The 22,845-nt window shown below is 38.2% G+C and overlaps 1 protein-coding gene across 4 annotated transcripts in view; it reads left to right on the forward strand.

The window, feature by feature from the left end:
• The first annotated feature begins 4,019 nt into the window (after positions 1–4,019).
• The window catches only part of LOC114054122 (serine/threonine-protein phosphatase 4 regulatory subunit 1-like), a 79,218-nt gene continuing 60,392 nt past the window's right edge, over positions 4,020–22,845 (forward strand). The window contains exons 1-2 of one of the 4 annotated variants that reach the window (XM_027877258.1): positions 4,020–4,180; positions 4,470–4,514. In XM_027877258.1, the coding sequence (XP_027733059.1) occupies positions 4,174–4,180; positions 4,470–4,514 (52 nt within the window). In that variant the 5' untranslated portion in view covers positions 4,020–4,173. The remainder of the gene's footprint in view (positions 4,181–4,469; positions 4,515–22,845) is intronic. The other 3 variants (XM_027877256.1, XM_027877254.1, XM_027877257.1) reach the window with 3 other exon arrangements.

Consider the following 22,845-nt stretch of genomic DNA (forward strand, 5'->3'; position numbering starts at 1 on the left):
TAAGTGAAAAAAGAGGGTTCATTTTCTCACAAGTTTAACAGCAGTTGTACTAACAAGTGTATATTATTACAATTATGGCCAGATCAAGCATGTGTTAAGAATTTTTTTTTGCCATATCTGAATTTATACAGTCAAATTTCGGAGTCAGTTCCAATGTAGTTTAGGCTTCAACTTTCAAATGACACTGATATACAAGGGAGACAGAACAGTTTGAAGAGAACAAAATCTCAAAGGATCTCAGACCTGGTATTTTTTTTTTAGTTCTTTATTGTAGTAGTGAGAAGGATCTATGAAGTATATATTTTAGGAGATTTGAAAGAAGACAGACCAATATCTCATTACAAACTAAACCAAGCCACTAAAATCCTGGCCAAGAATAATCTCTTTTTTTCTGGGAGGTCATCATGGTATGAAACTTTGAAAGGGGCTTGAAACCACAGAGAAGAAAGAGAAAAACCCCACATGCACATTTATTTACCTAAAAAGATTTTTTTTTTTAAAAGTACTAACAAAAGGGTTTAAATAAGGGACTAGCAACAGAAAGAGAAATCTTTGCCCTGCAGTTGGAAAGGAGACTCACAGTGATTGATGAAAAGATATAAATTAATGATAGTAAGTAGGTTGAAAGGAATACTTCCAGATTTGGTCAAATATGATTTCTCATTCCTAGATAGGTGCATGTAGATTAAATCATTATTTATAATTTAGAATAGCAACTGACAAGTCTGCCTTTTTATATACTTTCAGCTTCAAGAATGACCATTTCAGAGAGAAAAAAAAGGTTTACTTCCCGGCATAAGAGTTTATATAAATGGGTCAGCGTCAAGGTATGTCAGGCTTCTTTTTTCTCATTGATTTAGGATGATCTGCCCAATGACATTAAGTTCCTGTAGATGAGCTAAATGCATCAATTATAAAGCTCTGGGGCAGTTAATATAATTGTTCCCTGTAAGAGGAAGAGGCTTTCTCCTTAGAAATGTTAGCTAGAGTCATTTATCGTTTAGCTACAACTTTCACACACACACAAAAAAATTAACTTGTATCATCGACTATTTTACAGATGTCACAGCAGAGTAAGAATTTAGACCCTGTGCTGTGCTCTGAACACTAGACAACACACAGCTTCTCTCACTTCACACAGACTACATTGTAAGTGAAACTGAGGGAAGGGGGAAGAAAACAATGATTGCTATTCTTGTCTAAATATCTCTTTTAAAAAATCCCAACTAAGTAACATCATTTGGAGTACTTCATAAACTACCATGCATCCATCAATGGTTTGGAAAGGAGGAGAGATGTGGTAGATTGAGTTTATACTTCTGTTGCTCTTTAAATGAGGATCCCCTCAACAAAATGATCAAGAAAACTCTTTTTAGGAAATAGGTGCTAATAAGATTACAGTTGAATTTGTAGGTAGAAATTACTGAGATTCTTTAAGAGAATCTTAGGATTAAAAACCAGCTAAAACTTTCATACCTAAGTTTTCTAAACAATCCAGTCAAATCATCCTCTTTCCTTTTTCTTCTTAACCCCCTCCCCCAGTGAAGTGCATAATTTTGCCAGGTGCATCAAGTCAATTAATATAAGGCAGGAAATGGCTTCCTTTGAGGTAACTAGGACTAGCCTCTGCTGTGAAAGACAGTTTGTCAAACTAGATGAACTGTTTCTCTATCCTGATGGATTTCGTAATTCCTGTTTCTGTGTGTCATTCTGAGAGACAGTGTTGCCAGAAGTAGACCTTAGAACACTTGGTAAGTGTGAAGAAAGAGAAGAAATGGGGTGAGAAAATTTGGCTTTTAAAAAAAATTACCGTATGTTTTAAAGGATTGAGCACACTTCTTAACACCTAAAGTCATAACTTTTTTCCTATCATGGGTAATTCCAGGTCTGTATTCTTTTCAGAAAAATATGTCTGAATATATAGCCTATGTGAGGGTGGTACTTACAAGTAAAGCACTTTTTAATGAGTATAGAGTATATGTTATATAAAAATAAAATTATAAATTTCTGAGGCCTGACTGCCCAAATGACTCCAAAATGGCAGAGATATTAAAACTTGGTAACCTGTTAAAATACAACTTAAGAAATTTAGTTGATAAGCAATTCAAGTTAATTCTTTCCCCCTAAACCCAACTCCTAATAGTACAAAATAATACAAATTAGACACGCCAAGTTTTGTTCTTTATTTTCAGCAAAATTGTGCTTTTACTATTTGTTACATATTACAAATAATAAATTGTAATACAAATAAAGGACCTAAATGGAGTTGGGGGAGGGGGAGTTGAAAAAATATTGAATATTCTTATTTATATACTGGTTGTTTTCCCCCACCAGAATGTAAGCTCTGAGAGTGTCTTTGTCTTCATATCCTCAGTATCTGTCACAGTACCTGACTTCAGTAAACTCGTGTTAAATGGAACCGGAAAAGCTAGTAGATCTTTCAGGACACAAGAACACTACAGAGCAGTCATTTAACATCTGTCTACTCAGGATGGAGGGCAGTCAGATTTAAAAAAAAAAAAAAGCTTAAAGTTAAAGCTTATTACTACAAAAATATGTTAAAAGCTTAAAACTGCACGAAGAAATATACATTTATATATCTATATAGATCTACCCATATTTATATCTACTTAATACTTCTAGTAGATCTACTATTGTAGATCTACAAAGCAAATGATTTACTAAAAGAGGCTAGGAGATACACACACACTACACTAAGACTTGTGGAACATCTTGCATATTATATATCTATCTACATATAAACACACACATAATATATACACTGCACTAAGCACTGATATACAAGGTAAATTTATAATTTATATAAAGGGTTCCAAGTGAGTGCAGTTTTAAGTGATTAAGGCTTAAAACTGCACTAAGAAAAAACACCTTTTTTTTAAACTATTATTTATATACATATGTGTGTGTACATAAAGACTAAGCCACTTTTAGTAGATCACAAGCTTCTGGAGGGCAAGATCATTATTTTTTTTATCCGTGTATACTTTGCCATAATCTCTGGCAGGCTGCCCAGCATTTAGTAGGTGGTTAACATTTGCTGAATGAGTGAAACGACTGTTCATTGTAAACTTATTTGAAAACTGGAGGCTTCGCCGTTACTTGCATCATGCTGCCTCCTTTGTTTTGCCTTTTATCTCCCTCCCTTTCGGAGGGCCAGAGAAGCAATCCTGGGATACTGCCCCCAAGCTCAAACGCAGGGAGGGAGGGTGGCCTTGCAGAGCGGCCGACCCTCCACGAGCTCTCCCTAGGCCACCCTTACTTTACTATCCCTTTCCATGCCAATTCAAGAAGGACGGGCCTGCGTAGGCCCAATGACACGCGATGCCGGGGAGAATACTCAAGAAGAAGACGGGGTATAGTGGGAGGAAGGCCGTGAGAGAGGCGAAGCTAGTGACCAAATAAAGGAGGGTGGGGGTGGGGGGGGTAGAGTAGCCGCCACGCCTGAAGGCCGGCCTGCAGCACACGCAGGGCACTACTGCAGACCGGCGGGCTGTATGCCTCCTTCCTGGAGCTAGCGCTAAGCCCCGGCGCGACTCCGGGCGTGCGTGTGTGCGAGCACGCGCGCGGGCGCGCGCCGGGGAAAGGGGGTGGGGGCACAGAGCGGGGTCGCGCGCTCCGTGAGTCTGTCCGGCAGACGCACCGAGAGGGAAGGAGAGGCGGGGGGGACACAAAAAGGAGGGAGTTAGGAGTGAGTCAGGAGTGAGTCTTCTCATTGTGCGCGCGCGCGCAGGGAGGAGAGGCGAGGACGGGGTGAACGCGCGGTAGCGCCCAGTGGTGCCCCCTCCTCGCGCGCGTTCTCGTAGTCTCCCAGCCTTTGGGGCGTTGTCAACCCGAGTTCCTCCGTGACCGCAGCGGACACCCGCTCGAACCGGAGTCTAGGCCTCCGCCCCGCTTGTCCTCTCGCCCCACCCCCTTGGCCCACGCGCTACCCCATCCCGTCCTGTCCCGTCGTCTCGTCCCATCCCGTCCCGTCTGGAGCTCCCACACTGGCTCGCGCGCGCGGGCCCCTAGCAACCCTTCCCCCTCCCACAACCTCCTCCTCCTCCTCCAGCCTCTCCGCCCGCGCGCGCGCGTCCACCGGTTCTCTGGCTCGCGCCGCTTCAATGTAGTCCCGGATCCCCGGGAGACGGAGGAGGAGGGGGCGACCGCAAGATGGCGGGTACGTGGACCCCCTGTTCTTCCTGGCCACGGTGGCTCCGCCGGCCTCTCCCCCATTAGCCAGGCGGGTAGAAGGGTCCTGCCCCAGTGGAGAGGGGACGGGGCAGGAGAAAAGGGGGCCGGACTGAGGCGAGCCCTGGGTGGAAGGCGCGCGGGGGGGGAGTAGCGGTGGTGGGTAGGTTGGGAGGGGAGAGGAGGTGTCTGCCCCCCTCCCCACGGGGGCGCTGACCTTGTCCCTTTCTTCTCTTCCGCCCCCTCCCCCTCCCCCTCCCCCACCTTCCTCCTCACAGATCTTTCACTGCTTCAGGAGGACCTGCAGGAGGAAATTGAAGGATGTGAGTATCGCTCCGCTTCTCGACTCAAACTGGAGTCCTCTGCCCCAGCTTCTCCCGCCCTCTTCCCCCTTCGGGGCTCCTCCGCGCCCCGGGCCTCGGACCCCTGTGAGGCCGGGCACTGGGGCAGAGGGAAGCTGCCTCGAACCCGGGACGGCCGAGGCCTGGAAGGGAGATCCAAAAACTTGGACTGGGCTCTGAGCTTGGCGGGGAGGGGCACCGCAATTGACCTTGTGTATTTGGGGCGGGGGGGGGTAGTGAAGGACATTGGGGGGGAGGTCTCCGTGCCGCATCTATCTAATCTCTAAAAGACTGTCTCACTTCCGCCGGGAAATGGGGCACTTTTTCTAGCCCAAATTGAATTCCTGGGCGGGGGAAGAGAAACAGACTGTTGGCTTCCTGGGCCCACCACCCCAGCTCCTGTTGGGTGGGAAGGATAGAAAAGCTGGTTTTGCTGGAATGGAGCAAATGTGGTGGTGGGTGGTGTTTTTGTTTTGGGTTTATTTATTGTTTTAGCGCCCCCATCTCTTCCTACTAAACCTAGGAAACCCTACTGGAGATATCTTTTCTTCTTTAACAGTTTACCTTAGAAAAATAGGTGTGGATGTGGTTTCTTGTAGGGAAACTGAGCAGAAAGTTGTTTTCAGCTTTCTTGGTTCACTTTCATCTTGTCGATAAAGTAGAGATCGGATACTCTGTTGTCCACTGGAACATACTTTTGAGACTTTTATTTTTCCCCGTTTTTAACCTTTGGAGAAAGAAGTATTGGGAGATATTTGAAAAGCCGACTTGTAAAAGGTTGAAAAATGTTAGGTTGTGAGAGTTGGGGGTGATATATTCAGAAAGTGTTTCTTGAATGCAAAGAAAAAAAGTGCCCCTAAGTCTTTGAACACTGGAACTTTTTTTTAAGAAGTAGAAGCCTTTAAGGTTTCAAGGGCAGAGTTGCTCACTCTTGTCCATTTTAAATGACATAAAACTATCAAACTTATTTACTGTAGAGCGGGCATTTTAATCGTATTTTAAGGTTCTTGAATTTCATCTTTGTTTTATATGTTTAGGGAAATCAGAGAAATGAGGTAAGAAAATAAATTGGTAGAGAGGTGACAACATTGCATGGAAAGTTCACATTTAAGCAAACTACAATTAGCTTTTAAACAACTCCATTTATTTGAACTCTTGGAGAAGAACCAGCTAATCCGAGGATTATTTGTTTGTTTTTTAAATATTTTTTCCCCAATTACGTGTCAGGACAATTTTTAGCATTCATTTTTACAAGATTGTGAGTTTCAAATTTTTTTCCCTCTCCCTATTCCTCTCTGACTAAAATGGTAGGTGATTTCATATAGATTATGCATGTACTGTCATGTAAAACATATTTCCATATTAGTCATATCAGTTGTGAAAGAAGAAATAGATCAAAAGAAAAAAAACAGGAAAAAAATAAAATAAGTGAAAAAAATCGTACTTAGGTCTCTATTCAGCATTCATTAGTTCTTTATCTGGATGTGGATAGCATTTTCCTTTGAGTTCTTTGTATTTGTGTTGGATCATTGTGTTGCTGAGAAGAGCTGAGTCATTAACAGTTGATCATCCACAGGGTATTGGTATTACTGAGTAAAATGTTTTCCTGGTTCCGCTTATTTCACTTTGCATCAGTTCCTACTAGTCTTTCCAGGTTTTTCTGAAATCTGCCTGTTCATCATTTCTTACTGCACAAAAGTATTCCATTACATTCACATACCACAGCTTGTTCAGCTCTTCCCCAATTGACGGGCATCCCTTCAGTTTCCAATATTTTGCCACCACAGAAAGAGCTGCAATAAATATTTTTGCTCATGTAGATCCTTTCCCCTTTTTTATGATCTCTTTGGGTTACAGACCTAGTTCTGGTATTGTTGAATCAAAGGGTATGCTCAGTTTTATAGCCCTTTGGGCATAATTCCAAATTGCTCTTTAGAATGGTCAGATCAGTTCACAGCTCCACCAGCAGTTCATTAGTGTACCAATTTTCCCGTATCTTCTCCAACATTTAGCATTTTCCTTTTTTGTCATATTAACCAATCTGATAGGTGTGATTTGGTGCCTCAGAGTTGTTTTGATTTGCATTTCTCTAATCAGTAGTGATTTAGAGTATTTTTTCATATGCCTATAAGTAGCTTTTGATTTCTTCATCTAAAAACTGCCTGTTAATATCCTTTGACCATTTATCAATTGGGTAATGGCTTCTATTTTTATAAATTTGTCTCAGTTCTTTATATATTTGAGAAATAAGGCCTTTATCAGAGATTCTTGCTATAAAGATTGTTTCCCAGCTTTCTTTTTTTTTTTTAGTTTTAATTCATTTTGTTTTCAGCGTCCACTTTTATAAGATTTTGAGTTAATTTTTTCTCCTTCCTTCCTCTCCCCAACATGGCATGCAATCTAATATAGTCTGCTTTCCTTCTAATCTTGTTTGCATTGGTTTTGTTTGTGCAAAACTTTTTAATTTAATATAATCAAAATTATCTTTTACATTTTTGATGCTCTCTGTCTCTTGTTTGGTCATGAACTTGTAACTCACTTAACTTGTCCTTTAAGAATTTGGATGCTATACCCCTTGGTGCATATATATGTTTAATATTGATATTACTTCATTGTCTATGGTACCTTTTAATTAGGTCTATTTTGCTTTTTCTGAGATTGGTATTGCTACCCCTGCTTTTTTTTTTTTTATTTTAGCTGAAGCATAATAGATTCTGCTCCAGCTCCTTCTTTTTACTCTGTGTGTGTGTCTCAGCTTCAACTGTGTTTCTTGTAAACAACGTATTTTAGGCATCTAGGTTTTGATCCTTTCTGCTATCTACCTTCATTTTATGGGAGAGTTCATCCTATTCACATTCATAGTTATGATTACTAATTGTATATTTCCCTCCATTCTATTTTTCCTTATCTTTGTCCTCTCTCTGTTCTTTCACCTTTCCCCTCCTTGACAGTGTTTTGCTTATGTTTACCGCCTCCCTTGTTCTGCCCTCTCTTCTGTTAGTTCCTGTGCCCCTCATCCCCCAGCCACTTTACTTAATCTCCTTCCCTCCTCTCCTCTATTGGGTAAGATAGATTTCTGTATTCAACTGATTGTGTATATTATTCCCTCTTTGAGCCAGTACTGATGAAAGTAAGATTCAAGGGATGCCCACTGCTCACCTTCCCATCTTTTCCTCCACTGTAATAGATTTTTTGTACCTCTTCATGTGAAATAATTTACCCCATTCTACCTCTCCCTTCTTCACCTAGTGTACTCTTCTTTCTCATCCTTTAATTATTTTTTTATGTCATTACCTCAAATTCACCTTATACCCATACCCTCTGTCTGTATCTTCCTTCTAGCTATACTGTTAGTGGTACAATTTTTCAGAATTACAAGTGTTATCTTCTCATGTAGGGATATGAACAATTCAGCTCTATTGAATCTCTTATGTCTTCTTTTCCTTTTTTCCCTTTTTAGGCTTCTCTTAGGTCTTCATATTGGAAATTAAATTTTTTGTTCAATTCTGGTCTTCTTTTGAAAGCTTGAAATCTTTCTATTTCATTGAATGACCATTTTTCCTTTAAGTATTATGCTTAATTTCGCCTGGTGGGTGATTCTTGATTGTAGTCCTACCTCCTTTGCCTTCCGTATTTGTTTGGTTTTAGGATGAATTTTTTAACTTCTTGGCAGACCTCATCTCATGACTGTTTACATTGGGCTAATATTAAAATTAGCATGCATTACCTTAATGTGTACCAAGTAGACACATAGCAGATAATTAGTAATTATCAAATTGAAACTGATAGTAACTGTAGATGACCTATAATCACATCTAGCAATTCTGACTTAACTACATAGTACTTACTGATGTCATTCTTGTTTTTAAGTTAGTTGCTGACACTTTCCAATATTTGTCTTTGTCCTTTCCCAAATTAAACTTACTTTGTTAAATTTCCTAGTACAAGTAACCTTGTTTTATATGATAGACATATTCCAAAAAAGTTTGGTGTAATTTAACATTTCAGATTTAGTTGTACCATTCAACAGAAACATTTCCCTTTAGGAAAGTTTGATCACACCTTAAACCTTAGCATTTCAGAGTTAAACATAAAAGATTTGTATAAAGGAGGTAATCACTTTCTAAATAAACCCTTTAAATTTTTTCATCTAGTAGAAAAGACCTTTCCTTCACTTTACTCTTTTTTAGTTCTCATGTGTCTCTCCTAATAATGTTAAAATGTCAACTTGTGATGATTTTAAATTAATTATTTTAGTCCTGCAAGTAGATGACTTAATGCTTATGAAATACTTGGGGAGGGGTTCCTCCTCATGAATTTTTTTTTTTTTTTTTGGAGTGAGAACCTGGAAACAAGTGGATGAATTTCTGGGAAGCAGGGTGGTATAGTGGAGTGCCCAGTCTGGAGTCAGACCACAGTGACCTTAGGGTTTGCAGCCAGACCACACATTGGGAAAGTCACTCTCTATGATGGGTAACATCCTTCAGCATATTGTTAGATATTATGGAATTCATTCATTTTCAAGTTAAGTAAGTTTCTTTCAAGGCTTCCTCCATAACACAGATCACCTTAAATTTCTCAGATACATATAGTTAAAGTTTAGAATGGCTGTAAAGGAATAGCACTCCCTCACGTCACAGTAAGCTCATTTGTATATTAGTATCCATTTGGCTGGAACTTTGTTTAATTGCTGCTTGAATCTATTATAAAAATATTCAGCTCCAGAAAACTTGGAATGTACAGGCTACATTTGGTGACCACTTTAAAATCCTTATGGTTATACTATGATTTATTGGGGGAAAGGAAAGAAAAAAGGTTTAGAAGAGATTGGGGACTAGTATATCAGGGCCAAGAGATGAAGACTTTCAAGTTCTACTAAAATTATGGCCCTATTTTCTACACATTTGTAACTCATACCTTTTAAAAGTCCTGAGTGCCAAGCAACCTACCCTTATAAGTTCATTGCCCCTGTGATGAAAGCCAAACTACATGAATGATTACCTCTATTTGGCTGTTTGGCCCAGTAGAATAGATGAGTAAAGTTATCTCTCACTTTGCAAAGGTGGCAGGCTATGGGTGTGGAATATTGTTTGTACTTTTAGATGGGATTGATATATTGATTATTAATAAAATGTTTGCTTCATTTTTTAATCTTCCTTTTCAGGGGCTGGGTTGGGGGTGGAGGGAAGGGAAGAGATTGAAAAAAAAATACAATCTGGAGTAGATGAAGAGAGACTCCAGGTGAGTTCCACTTACTCCTACAGCTAGCTATGGCTAATCATAGACTCTCAGATTATATGATAGTAAAACAGGAATGCACTTGAACGTGAATAACCAAATACATTTATGTAGTATTGGATAAAACTGCAAAAAAAAAATACGAAGCCCCACAGTAAGATTTGTAGACACCTTGATGACTTGGTGCCCAGGATTTGTGAAACTCTGGCCTAAACTCATATGCCTTTGCAGTTTAGCTTCTTTGTCTGGCAAATAGCACTAGATTGAGGACCGACCTGTATCATTCCTTTGTGTACCTGGTTTTGCTTCTGAGACCAAGTTGGATTTACTCCATGTTTGAATATGGAGATTCCTTTTAACCCATCTCTTTTTTAAAAAAAGATAAAAGTAAGCTCTCTCTGTGGAGTAGTATTCAGCACATAGTGGGTACATAATGTTCATTGATTGAGTTAGGAAAGACTAATGATGTGTCTTTAAACATTTTGGGAGCATGGACCTTTAAGTTGGTTTTTACCTTTTAATTTTGTAAAAGGTATCACATTGTGAACACTTAAAATGACTTGGCTACACTACTGGCTTTAGAATTGAGGGTATTCTATGTAAAATGCATTTTTCCACATTTAAAATTATATTTTAGATATGAATTTAAAAATATGGTCAAGAGTGTGATAACGTATCAATGGCAGGGATCACTTTAGAGTTGTGCAAAAGGCATAATTTTCGTGGCTTTATAGTCAAAATTTTAGTCATACCGTTGATAGTGAGGGGATCATAGGACAGATTTTAACCTTTAATAGTGGATAAAATATAAATTCTTTGCATAGATTATAATAAATTTTCCAGATATTTATAATTTGGAGGGTAGGAGATAATATTTTCCAAGATCCAGTCAGGTTAATGAGTTAATTTTTAAATAGTTCTGCTTGTTGAAAGCTCTTTGATGGAAGGAAAGTATTTTAGGAAGAAATTATATTAAACCTAATAGATAATTTACTTCAGCCCCCTTTTTACTGATGAGGAAACTGAGGCCCAAAGAAGTTAAGCTACTTACCTGAAATCATAAAAGCTGACTCACAGAATCCAAACATAAATCATTTTGGACAGGAGTAGGACTGTTTTTCTATCTACTTTAAGGTCCCCCTTCACCAGTGCTGATAATAGTAGTTGGTTTGTATGAGTTATTTCTGTGCTTCAATAGATCTGTGATCCTCATTATAGATACTCCCTCTAGTGGTGCAGATGCCTTCCTGGCCATTTGGCCATTGTCATCCTGTAAATCCCTCATGATAGTGAGACCTTGGTGGGTGGGAGGGAGGGCTCCCTCTAACATTCTGGAAACCTTTATAAAGATCATTTGTTACTATGTGGATACCATTGGGCACTGCTGTCAGTTTTCTTTTGGTGCTATTCCATGATTAAGCCATCTCTCTCATTTGAGTCATGTAACCCTTTGACATCCTTTATATACCTTCTGCTCAGTTTGTAGGTAAATAGATTTGTAATGTAATATGTTTATAATTTGTTGTGTCCTCACATCCACTCTTGCCTTTTGGGTGACTCACAACTTCAATTCTTCAGACATGTGTGCCATAATTTGAGTTGCTATGAGTTAAAGAAAAATTCATCTCTTAATGGCTAACCCTTTGAGTGTTGAAGCTTGGGTTTTGCCAGGCTGCTTCTTAAGCCATTCCCTTATTTTTGAAGCCTTTCCTATTTCATAAAAGCTCTCTAAAAGGTAACACTACGCTGGCAAGGCCTTTGAGAACTTAGTCCCCTCTACAGTAGAATAAAGTAACATAGGAAGACTTTAGTGGAAGGAATGTTGTGTATGTGTGTGTCCATACATATATACATACGCATACATATATACACATATCTACCTATATATATATGTATATATATATACACACATATATATAGGTAACTACACATAGATGTATTTATATAAATATTCTTTGAAAATATCAGAATTGTACTTGAAGGAATTCTCATTTAAGAAAACAAAATTCTGTCCAAGGTTTAATTGGAAATGACTGGTTTATCAGAGATCTTGCTATTATATATATAGTTATAGTATGTTTATCTACAAAGTATTGCTACATTCTTTTTAATGCAGCTATACCTAAGTACTGATGCTGGTAATTTCTTGGAATGTGCATTATGGATTATGGAACCTTTCTGTGTTGTTTTTCATATTCCAAAATACTGGAGAGGTGATGAAAAAGATACAAATATCTACTTTTTCCAAAGGTTCCTTCGGTTGCTTTGTGTGGTATTGAGATTTTGTGGAACATTTAAAAACCACTTCCTCCCATCTGACCATCTTAGAACATAGATTGCTATTTATGAGCAGGCTCTTTTAAGTGAAGGAGTTGCAACTAAGCCCTTAATTTGGTGGTGACGAGGTTTTAATTATTTTAACCTTTGTGCTTGAGCAGCCTCTATGCTATTGTGAGTGTTAAATGGGGACTTGATAAACTTTTTTTTATGAGTCATCAGATTTGATAGACTGGCCTCTCTAACATAGTTTACCGGAGAAGACTATTCTGCTTTTTATTTTTGTGCAGATGGGAAAGATGTTATAGATTGGTTGGATACATTAAAAAGAATTTTCCATGTGTGCAAAGTATCATGTTCATTGATTCAATTAACTAATTACCTTTTTTGTGAAATCAAAGTAAACTATACTGAGAAACATACACCCAAAACTATTTTCTAAGTCATACATGGCAGAGTTACTTAGATTTATAGTTATATAACAAAACTACTTAAGAGCACTACTTCTCTTTGTCCCAATCTATTTGAAAGTAAAAATTGCGAAGTTTCCTAAGTTTTGTTTTTGTGTTTTGTCTCCAGCCTCTGCTTTCTGTACTGTTTTGTCCATTGGCCTGATGCTCTCTTCAGTCATTTTCCCAACAAAACATAAAAATAATTATCAGTTAAATTGTAATTGATTAATCGATGAATGTAACTGGTATCAGATCCACAAGGGGCAAGTTCTGTGGCGAAAAGTTTGTTACAGTAATCTTTAGTGATCTTTTCCATTTCTCTATGTGTTGTCCTTCCATTTTCATCCTTAAATAACCTTGGGACTTCACGTAGTTGGATCTCTTGGTAAGCTTCCTTTAAACCAGTTTTATCCTCCACTGTTTTCTTTCTGCTTTATAAGACAGTAATTGTCCGCTGTCGTTTGTAAGATTTTACAGATGAGTCTGTATTTTAAACCAGTGCTTTGCCTTTAACATTTTGTAAAGTCTAATGTTTCCTGACAAAGACAGTTAAGTGGCATAGTGGATAGAACCCTAGGCCAAGAGTCAGGAAAACCTGAGTTCAGAAACGGCCTCAGATAGTCACTAACTGAATGACCTTGTGCTTTTTTTAACCTCTCTTTGCATACTTTTTCTCCACTGTAAATAGTACCTACCTCACAAGGTTATTGTGAGGATCAAATGAGATATTTGTGTAGTGCATAAAGGCATAGTGCATGATGTATAGTAGGTGCTTTATAAATGTTAGCTATTGTTGTTATTATTATGACACTTTTCTGTGCTCTTTTGGTGGTCCTGTGGCAGTAGATTTGTAGAGGTTAAACTATATAAAAATATTGTAGCTGGAGTCTGTCATTTTTGATCTTCATTTACCATTTTTTCATTGCTGTTTACTTGTTTAAAAATAGTTCAGAATTGAGTGATTTCAATTGTATGCCATATTTTTTTCTTTATTTTTACTTCTTCTGATCTCTGCCCTGACAAGTCATTGGTCTGGCTGTACTAAACAGCTGATTCAGGAATAACTCCCACATCAGTAACAAGTCTTTTCCTGTCTTAAAATATATCCTGTTTCATTTTTGTGATGTTATTTGGTGCTTGCAAGGACTAGCTCCTACTAATGCTCTTCTCAAAAAAAGTGTTCGTGTTACAAAGCCTTGAGGCTTCTGTGTAGTCTACAGTCTTTGACCTCTTTTCTTTTTCCCAAATGATGCTTTCCCATGTATTTCTCACCCTCATGTCTGCCACCTTTGCATTGAAGTAATTGATTATCAGAGTATATGCTGATTTAAATGGAGAGGTTTTACTGAATTCTAAATAGAATTTATCATTCTCTTTATCCTCAGCAGCCAGTAATGAATGGTACATTAGTACAATTATGTCCACAGGGATCTTTTTATAAATATTTATCAGCACTGGTATGCAAGATGACCATATATTCCATGAAATATTTGTTGTTGTTTTTGCCTATGAATGTATGATAAAATCAACTTTTCCAACTGTTCTCTTTGCCTCTCCAAAGAGTAACTGTGTCCTAGCCTTTCATTTTGCTGCAACTTAATTCTTTCTTCTGGTTTTCTTTATAGCAGACATATCAAGATTGGTGTGATTTAGCACCTCCAACTATAGGTGGCTTTCAGAGTTTGGTCCTGGTTCTCTTCTTCTTCTATTCTGCTTTATTTGATGATCTTATCAGGTCCCATGGATTTAATTACCGTCTCTAAAAAAATTATTTTTAGTGTTCATTTGAAAAAATTTTGTGTTCCAAATTCTTTCCCCTCCATCCTTCACACACCTAGTGAGAAGGCAAGCAATATGATATCAATTATGTATGTGAGGTCATGGAAAACATTTCCATATTACATGCTGATGATTTTCAAATCTACCTTTCTTGCCCCAGTCTTTCTGCTGACTTCCAATCTTGTATCTCCAACTGACTTTCAGATATCTGGAACTGGGTGTCCAGTAAATATCTTAAACTCATAATGTCCAAAACAGAACTCATTATCTTTCCTTCTGCTGCCTTTCCCATTACTATAGAGGGCAACACCATCCTCCCAGCCCCTCAGGCTTGCAACCTCAGAGTCACCTGGGATTCCTTACCATCTTAACACTCCATATCCAAGCTGTTGCCAAGGCCTATCATTTTCACCTTTCCAACATCTCTCAAATATACTCCCTTCTCTCCTCCGACACTGTCACTGCTCTAGGACAAGCCCTCATCACCTCATTCCTGAATTATTGCAGTAGTCACAGGTAGGTCTGCCTGCCTCAAGTGTTTCTCTACTCCAATCCATTCTTCATTCAGCCACTAAAGTGATTTTCCTAAAACTTGAGTCTGCCCATGTCCCTTCCCTGCACACATACGCGCACACACACACACACACACTCACACACTCACACTCACTCTCTCTCTCACTCTCACTCTCTCACTCTCACAATAAATTACAGTGGCTTCTTCTTGCCTGTAAGAGCAAATACAAAATGGCATTCAAAGCCCTTTGTAACCTAACCCCCTTCTACCTTTCCATTCTTATACCTTACTCCCTAACATGTACTTTTCAATTCAGTGACACTGGCCTTCTGGCCATTCACAAGCACTCCATCTCTCAGCTCCAGACATTTTCTCTGGCTGTCCCCCATGTCTGGAACATTCTTCTTCCTCTGCTATGACAATTGACCTTCCCAGCTTCCTTTAAGTCCCAACGAAAATCCCACCTTCTGTAGGAAGCCTTCCTAACTCCTATAGCTTTTCTTACTTTAGTCTGTATATAGCTTGCTTTGTTTTTTGGTGTTTTTTTTGTTTGTTTGTTTTTGCATATTGTCTTTCCATTAGATTGAAAGCTTCTGGAGGGCAAGGACTATCTGCCTCTTTTTGTTATCTCCAGTGTAACTTAGCCCAGTGCCTGGCGTGTAGTGTGGTGCTTAATAAATGTTTATTCATTGATCTAGCAACATATCTACTTGTTGGACAAAGATCTCACATATAGAATATCAGTCAAAGTTTATAAATGGTCTAAATACTGATTCTTAGCACTCTCTTCCCATTTTTCCACCGCTCTGACACTTTGAAAAAAATAGAAGAGGACTGTACATGATAAGGCCATATTGAATTTTTATTTGTTTCATAGATTACCGTGGCCAAAAAGTTGATCAATGAGTGTCCAGATGAGCCCCAATGTACGTAGCTCAGTAGGTCCTCAGAAACCAGATTCAGTCTATTGCCAGGGTCAGTGCTCCAAATCTTTTTAGCATAATAGAACCTTCGAGAACTCATGACTGGCATAGTCTTTGAAAAACCAGGGTTACCTCTATGTCACAGTGAATGACTGTAGGAGGACTTGTGAAGGAAAAAGATGCTGCTTATTGGATATGATGATTGTAAGATTAAGATTTGTTGAAGAATGATTTAGAGGCGTTTTGAGTAGAAAAGTTGGGATGGAAATTAGATTACAAGGAAATGAAGAAGAGAAAAAAGAGTCACAAAAAAAGATGCATCTTTTACCATTATAAAACTGAAGTGGCCTCCTATGAGGAAAAAAAATGTTAGTTCAATAATCAAAACAAGATTAGTTTTCAGTAATCCTTTGTAACATAATATTTTAGAGGAAAAAAAAAACTTCTGATGAAGCATGTACGTAACTCACAATTCTCAGCAAATAATTTTTCATTAAACTTAGGTGTCTACGTGGTAAATATTATACTGCTAGATCCTAGATCTGTGTGCTGGTTTATTAAAAGTACTTTATCAAAATCCAGTCTTAGTTTTATATTTTCCTTTTTTTAATAAATTATATTAATACCTTTTGTGTTTACATCACAGTCATTTTCAGATATTACCCTCTCCCCCTAGCCTTTTCTTTTTTAGCAAAGAAAATCATTAAGCCAAACAGAGTGACACGATTACACATCTTGATACCCTATGCAATATTCTGTATCTATAGATCCCCACCCAGTGTCTCCTCATCTCTCTTCCAGGAGCAAGATTCATTATTTCATCTATACAGTGTTCAGCTTTGTTGTTCTTTTCAATTACATTATTATAATTGTGTATGTTTTTTTCCTGGTTTCTGTTACTTGATTATTGTGCATCATTTCGTACAAATGTTCGCATAATTTATGGATAAACCTATAGTCCTGGATTTGAAGCCTGCCTCAAATGTTTACTAACCTGATGTCCTGTTATCTCATCTGTAAAATGAGAAGATTGGACTTCATAACCTCTAATGTCCCTTCCAGCTCTAAATCTATGATCTATGATCTTATAAAGGCAGCTAGGTGGCACAGTGGATAAAGCGCTAGGTCTTGAATGAAGAAGGCCTGAGTACAAATCCAGCCTCAGCCACTAGCTGTGTGACCCTGGGCAAATCACTTAACCTCTGTTTGCCTCAGTTTCCTCATCTGTAAGATGGGAATAATAGTAGCACCTACTTCCCAGGGTGGTTGTAAGGATAAAATGAGAATAATAATTGTAAAGCGCTTAGCACGGTTCCTGGCACATAGTGGTATGTAGATGTTAGCCATTACTAGCCATTATTATTTGGATCCTCATTTGTTCCTTACAGTGTAATAAGGCTCCCTTATATTCATTTACCACAATTTATTCAGCCACTGTGCAATCAGTGGCATTCTGGTTTATTGCTTCTATGAATGTTTTAGTATATATAGGACCTTTATTTCTGTTGATTTCTGAGGACTGTATGCCTAGCAATGAGACTTTTGGATCAAGGGGCATGAAGAGTGTAATAAGTCATCTGACATAATTCCAAATTGTTTTCCGAAGTGGTTGAATTGGTTTGCCTTTGCAAAAGCTTTTTAATTTTATGTAGTCAGAATTAACCATTTTTCTCCCTCTATGTATGGCCTTAAAGCATTTAAAAATGGATGGGATTTTGCTTTAAAAAGTCTCCAATAGAAACTGAATCTCAGCCTTTGTATAAGTCCTATGGTCCAAGTTCAGGAAATGGGGCATTCTCCACGACCTTTCTTCCACCATCACTCCCAGTCCCAAAACCCTCCAGATAACTAGACAAATGAAGGAATTAGCATTCCCCCCTCTTCACCTTCATCCCTGAAAGGAAAGAGACAAGCATTTGTTAAGAACCTACTGTAATAGCAGGGCAGTGGATAGAGTGGCTCAGTGTTAGGCCCAAATTCAGCCTCAAACACTGGGCAGGTAACTTAACACTGTAATTGAGCAAGGAAGGAAATGGCAAACCATTCCAGTATCTTTGCCAAGAAAACCTCAAAAGGGGTCATAAAGAGTCAGAAATGTCAGAAAAATGACTGAACAACAAGAGTATATCAGGTGCTGTGTTAAGGGCTTTCCAAATTTCTCCTTCCAGCAACTGTAGGGAGTAGGTGCTATTAACATACCTATTTTGTGGTTGAAAAAACTGAGGCAAACAAGTGACTTAACCTAAGGTCACACAGCAAATAGTAGTCAATAGTCAGTAAATATTAAGATCCTATGTGCCTGGCACTGTACTGAGTCCTGGGGATCCAAATAAGAAAAAGAAAGGCAATTCCTGCTCTCAAGGAACTTACAGTCTCTTCTGGGGGAAGACAGTATACAAAAGTAAGTTGAAAGAGAAGTGTGCTTGAGAGGGCTCAAGGAATTGAAACCAAGCAGAGGAACTGATAGAAAATAAAGTTAACTGGAAAATTCAGAGCCCTCTAAATAATGGGAGGCTTTGAAAGAAGTTTATTGCTCAGTCCCCCACCCTCTCAGTGGGAAAAGGCAATTGAGGGTGCTGAGGTGTTGAATATCAGAGCTGGATTAATTTTCATGCTCCTGAGATTTCAGGTAGGTCTTACCTAGGATTCCACGACTTGAGGTGGAGGGGAGCTGCAACTGGGACGGCCCAGAAAAACATGGGACTGAGCTTGTCCCACTCTGTTAACATGTTACTTGACATCTCGGGTCTAGCCCACTCAGAGAACAAGGCTAAAAATGGATGGGATTTGCTAGAGCAAGGTAAAGAGGACCTTTCTGAAGTCCTGACTTGTACCCCACCCACACCTTTTACAAAGGGTAGGGCTCTAACCAGCCATATGCCGAAGTCACAATTGAATAGTGGGAGATACCCAAATGAGCACATAGGTCAATCACAAGTCCGTAAATGCTTGTTCAAACTCTGCTCCCGAGAGTACAACTCTGGTGGACTGGCCATGCTGTTGAATGCAAAATGTACGCTTGCCAAAAAGACTATTTTATGGAGAACTCACACAGAGCAAGCGTTCCCTTGGTGAAGTGATACAAGGACACCCTCAAGGTCTCTCTTAAGACTTTCAGAATTGATTGTATAATGTGGGAGACACTGGCACAGGACTGCTTAGCATGGCATGCCCACATCAGAAAAGGTATTATGCTGTATGAGCAAAGCAGAATTGAAACAGCTCAAGAGAAGTGCAAGATGTGCAGACTTAGAGAATCCACCCCAAATGTTCACGCAGACTATTTGTGCCCGACCTGTGGTTGAACATTCCAAACATATTGGTCTGATCGGCCACAGTCAGACACAGTAAAACTTGACTCTAGCATAGTGATGTCATTTTGGTCCTCTTTGAAAACGGAAGGACAACAACCAAATGCTTATTAAGCATCTACTATGTGCCTGGCACTGCTAAGCACCGGGGATACAAATGCAAATTCAGAAAATAAAGACAGCCTTTGCCCTCAAGGAGTTTACTATCTAATGGAAGAAAACTACACACAAAAGGAAGTTGAAAAAGAGGAGGGTAAAGTACCTGATGTGGGTGGAGAAGTCAGAGAAGTCCCAAAGTAGTGTTAGCAAGTTGGGAGATACAATGTCTGTGCTAAGCCTACTCCTTGGACAGAGGTTTTGGGGATCTGGCTCTATGCTCAGAAGTTCAAATTCCCTCAACTCGAGTAGCATGGATAACACCCTTAGGAGTTAGAGATCAGATCATCTAGTACCCTCATTTTATAGACGAAGAAATAGAAGCTTCCCAAGGTCACACAGCTTGTAAGGAGCAGATCCAGGCCATTATTTTTCTATGTACCATATCTCTGCTCCCATCACTACCAAAAAACCTAAGGGGATGATGAATAGAAGTGGGAGACAAGGTTGAGGGGAGCAATGTAGAGCTGGGGCAGAGATCGTGAGCAGCCTAAGGCAGAGAACCTGTTATTTCAGAATCCCTGAGAGAGAGGGACCTCATTTTCAATATGGGTAAACCAAAATGCAAGGCTTGATTCCAAGGGGAAAAGACAGAGGTGAAGGTATGTATCCCCACTTTAGTACCTCTCTCCATTCTTGTTTGTTTAATAGTTCTTCCCCACAATCATAGTTGTAAAAGTTCTTCTTCCTTTGTCCTCTAATTTTTTTATTTCAATGATGTGGCCTTTTTTTATTTAGGTGCCATAGCCATTTGGAACTATAAGGAAAATTTATGAAGGGACTTGCAACTCTTTTCATGTTGCAGTTGAGAAAACAAACCTTGGGAGGTAAAATTTCCTGCCTAAGGCTCATACAGGTAACTTGGCAGATCTGGGATATGCACCCAGGTCCTCTGAGTACGAATCCAGCAGTCTTTCTGTGATAGCATACATTAGAATATAGTATGCTAGTCTAAAGCAATAACCATTCTTTCTTTCCTTCCCTACCTCCTTCCTTCCTTCCTTCCTTCCTCTTTTTCTCCTCTCTCTCTTTCTCTCACTCTTCCTTCTTCCCTTCTTCCTTTTTTTCCTTTTTGCAAAAGTGCTATCCAGGTTTTTCTGCCTGTTCTTGTCCAATAGGGAGTTCCTTCTTGAAGTAGTTTGTGTTCTTGGGTTTATGGAGCATTGAGCTACTGAGCAAAGTTGTTTGATCTCATCCATTCCACTAAACTACTATTTTTTTAATCAGTAATATTTACCATATGATTCTAGAATTCTTTGTTGTTCCAAATAAATTTTAGTATTTTGTCTAGTCATATAAAGTAATCCTTTCATAGTTTGGTATAGAACTGAATATGTAAATTAACTTAGGTAGTATTATATTAGAATTGGTATACTGTGATAAATGAATAGCTTTCCAGTTATCTTTTATTTCTGTAAATGTTTTGTAATTTTATCTGTATCTTTGTTACATTTACTCCCAAATATTGTATACATTTCATAGTTATTTTGAATGGGATTTTGCTATATTATATAGAAGGGCTGACAATTTTTGTAGATTTATTTTCCTATTTTAATCAAACTACTATTCATCTCCGATTTTTTTGGGACAGTTCTTTGGCAATTTTTAAGTAGACATTCATGTTGTCTGCAAATAGAGATACATGGATATGCCTTTAATTTCTTGTCTTATTGTTGTCACTCATACATTTGTGTCATGTGCATTGTCACTCTCACATACACCCATATGCATACCCAAATGTATTTAACATATTGAAAGATAGGTCCTGACAAGAAACAGAAAAGGGCATTTTATTAAGTGTTTTGGCTTTGTGTCTCATTATGCCTTACTGTTTTAATGTGTTGGTGTATTTTATTATCCGGTATTTTTGAAGGTGAAAGAGTCTTTTCTGAAGACTTATTTTTAGGAGTGTGCTGGGAAGTGTGTTTAACAACCAACTCTCTCTTAAAAAATGCCCCCATTTCATTTGCATTATTAGTATTTTCAACAAAATAAACCCAATCCTGATTTTCAGCATTTGCTGATTTTTTGTGATGTAAATGCTTATAGAAAATTTAATAATCCAGCTGATTTGAGCTTGCTTCAGCACATTCTTGTTTATTTCCATAATTTGGTATTTCCAAAGGGCCATTTCTAGCAAACAGTATATTATCTTTTCTTTATTCAGACCCATTTGTATCAGTTGGACAAAAATGATAATTCGTGAGACCTCATCACTTCATCGCATAGTTGTTGAAGTAGTAGGACAGATTACAGTGATGGTAAAAAATGGAAACGGAATAATTTTCAGAGTAGTATGACCCAGTTAAAATTGTGTAATTATCAATAGAAGATGAGTGTTAAATTATTGAAGGGGGACTATCATCTTCCCTTTTCCTTCCCTCCCACCCTTAGGAGGTTAAAATAATAAGAATACTTGAGAAAAAGAGGCGACTTACAGGTTCTTTGTACAGGGTAAAATAAAAGGGGTCCTCAGGATTTAAAAAAAAAAAATATTTTCTTTTGATCAGCTTAGACTAGGCCATATGGCTTAGTAAAGAATTTGTTGGACTTAGGAAGATCTAGGTTTGAATTTCAGCTCTAACACTTGCAATATGACAAATATATTTAAAATAAGACAGGTCAAATTCTATATTAATAAATATACTTTTTTTTAAAAAAAAACCTAAAGTCATGAAAGAAAAACAGATTTCATTCCTTCTCTGTATATCTCAACACTTCTCTATATTCAGTATTCATTAGAACAAAATTATAGGATAATAAAGTAATTTAGAGAAAACTTTTGCATTGCAGCATAGTTGTCCTGGCATTTTTTCCCCTCAGGCAGCCATCAACATTTTGCTGAGTTCTGAAAACAAAAATAAGACTCTATTTTTTAACTACTATTAAAATTAGACTGTCAGTAATATTCTGTTCTCTATGATTGATCAGATTTGGCAACAAGGTGTTTTTTCCCCTCTTTATATTTGATGACTTTTGAAACAATATTCAATAGGAACTCTAAAATGCACCTCCATCCCTACCACCAATATGTTAGGAATTATGAAGATAATAATAGCACCTACCTCCCAGGATTGTTGTGAGACTCAAATGAGATCATATTTTAAAATGTTTATTAGCAAATGCCTGGCACATAGTAGGCACTTAATAAATGTTTATTTCCTTCCAATTTGATCATAAGCTTCTTGGAGACAAAGCCTGTTGTTTTTTATCATATTGCTGGGAATTAAGTAAGACTGGCTACAGAGGTGTCATTTGAGCTACATCTTAAAAGGGATGGGTAGCATTTCAGTAAGCCTAGAGGATGCCATGAGCAAAGCCACAACCCACATACAAGTAATATAGTTTGGCTAAAGCTTAGGGCACATGGAAGGGAAGTAGTATCCAGTTCAGTTTAACAAACATTTATTAAGTACTTTTTCTGTGCAGAGCACTATGCTAAGTTATGGGGAACACACAATTTAATTATTGAAGGATAGAATTTAGAACTCAAAACAAATAAAAATGTTTAAAAAAATTGAAAAATATGCTAATAATCTCTGTTCTCATGGAGCTTGAAATCTAGAAAAGTCTTGCTTGTTCTGTCTATATCCTTATTTCTCCACTTGCCTAAGTCAAAGACATTTGTCATATTTCATACAGCAAATCACTAAGGACTAGAAT

This window comes from Vombatus ursinus, unplaced genomic scaffold (genome assembly GCF_900497805.2).
Source record: "Vombatus ursinus unplaced genomic scaffold, bare-nosed wombat genome assembly UNPS02014812.1, whole genome shotgun sequence".
NCBI classification, from domain to species: Eukaryota; Metazoa; Chordata; class Mammalia; order Diprotodontia; family Vombatidae; genus Vombatus; species Vombatus ursinus.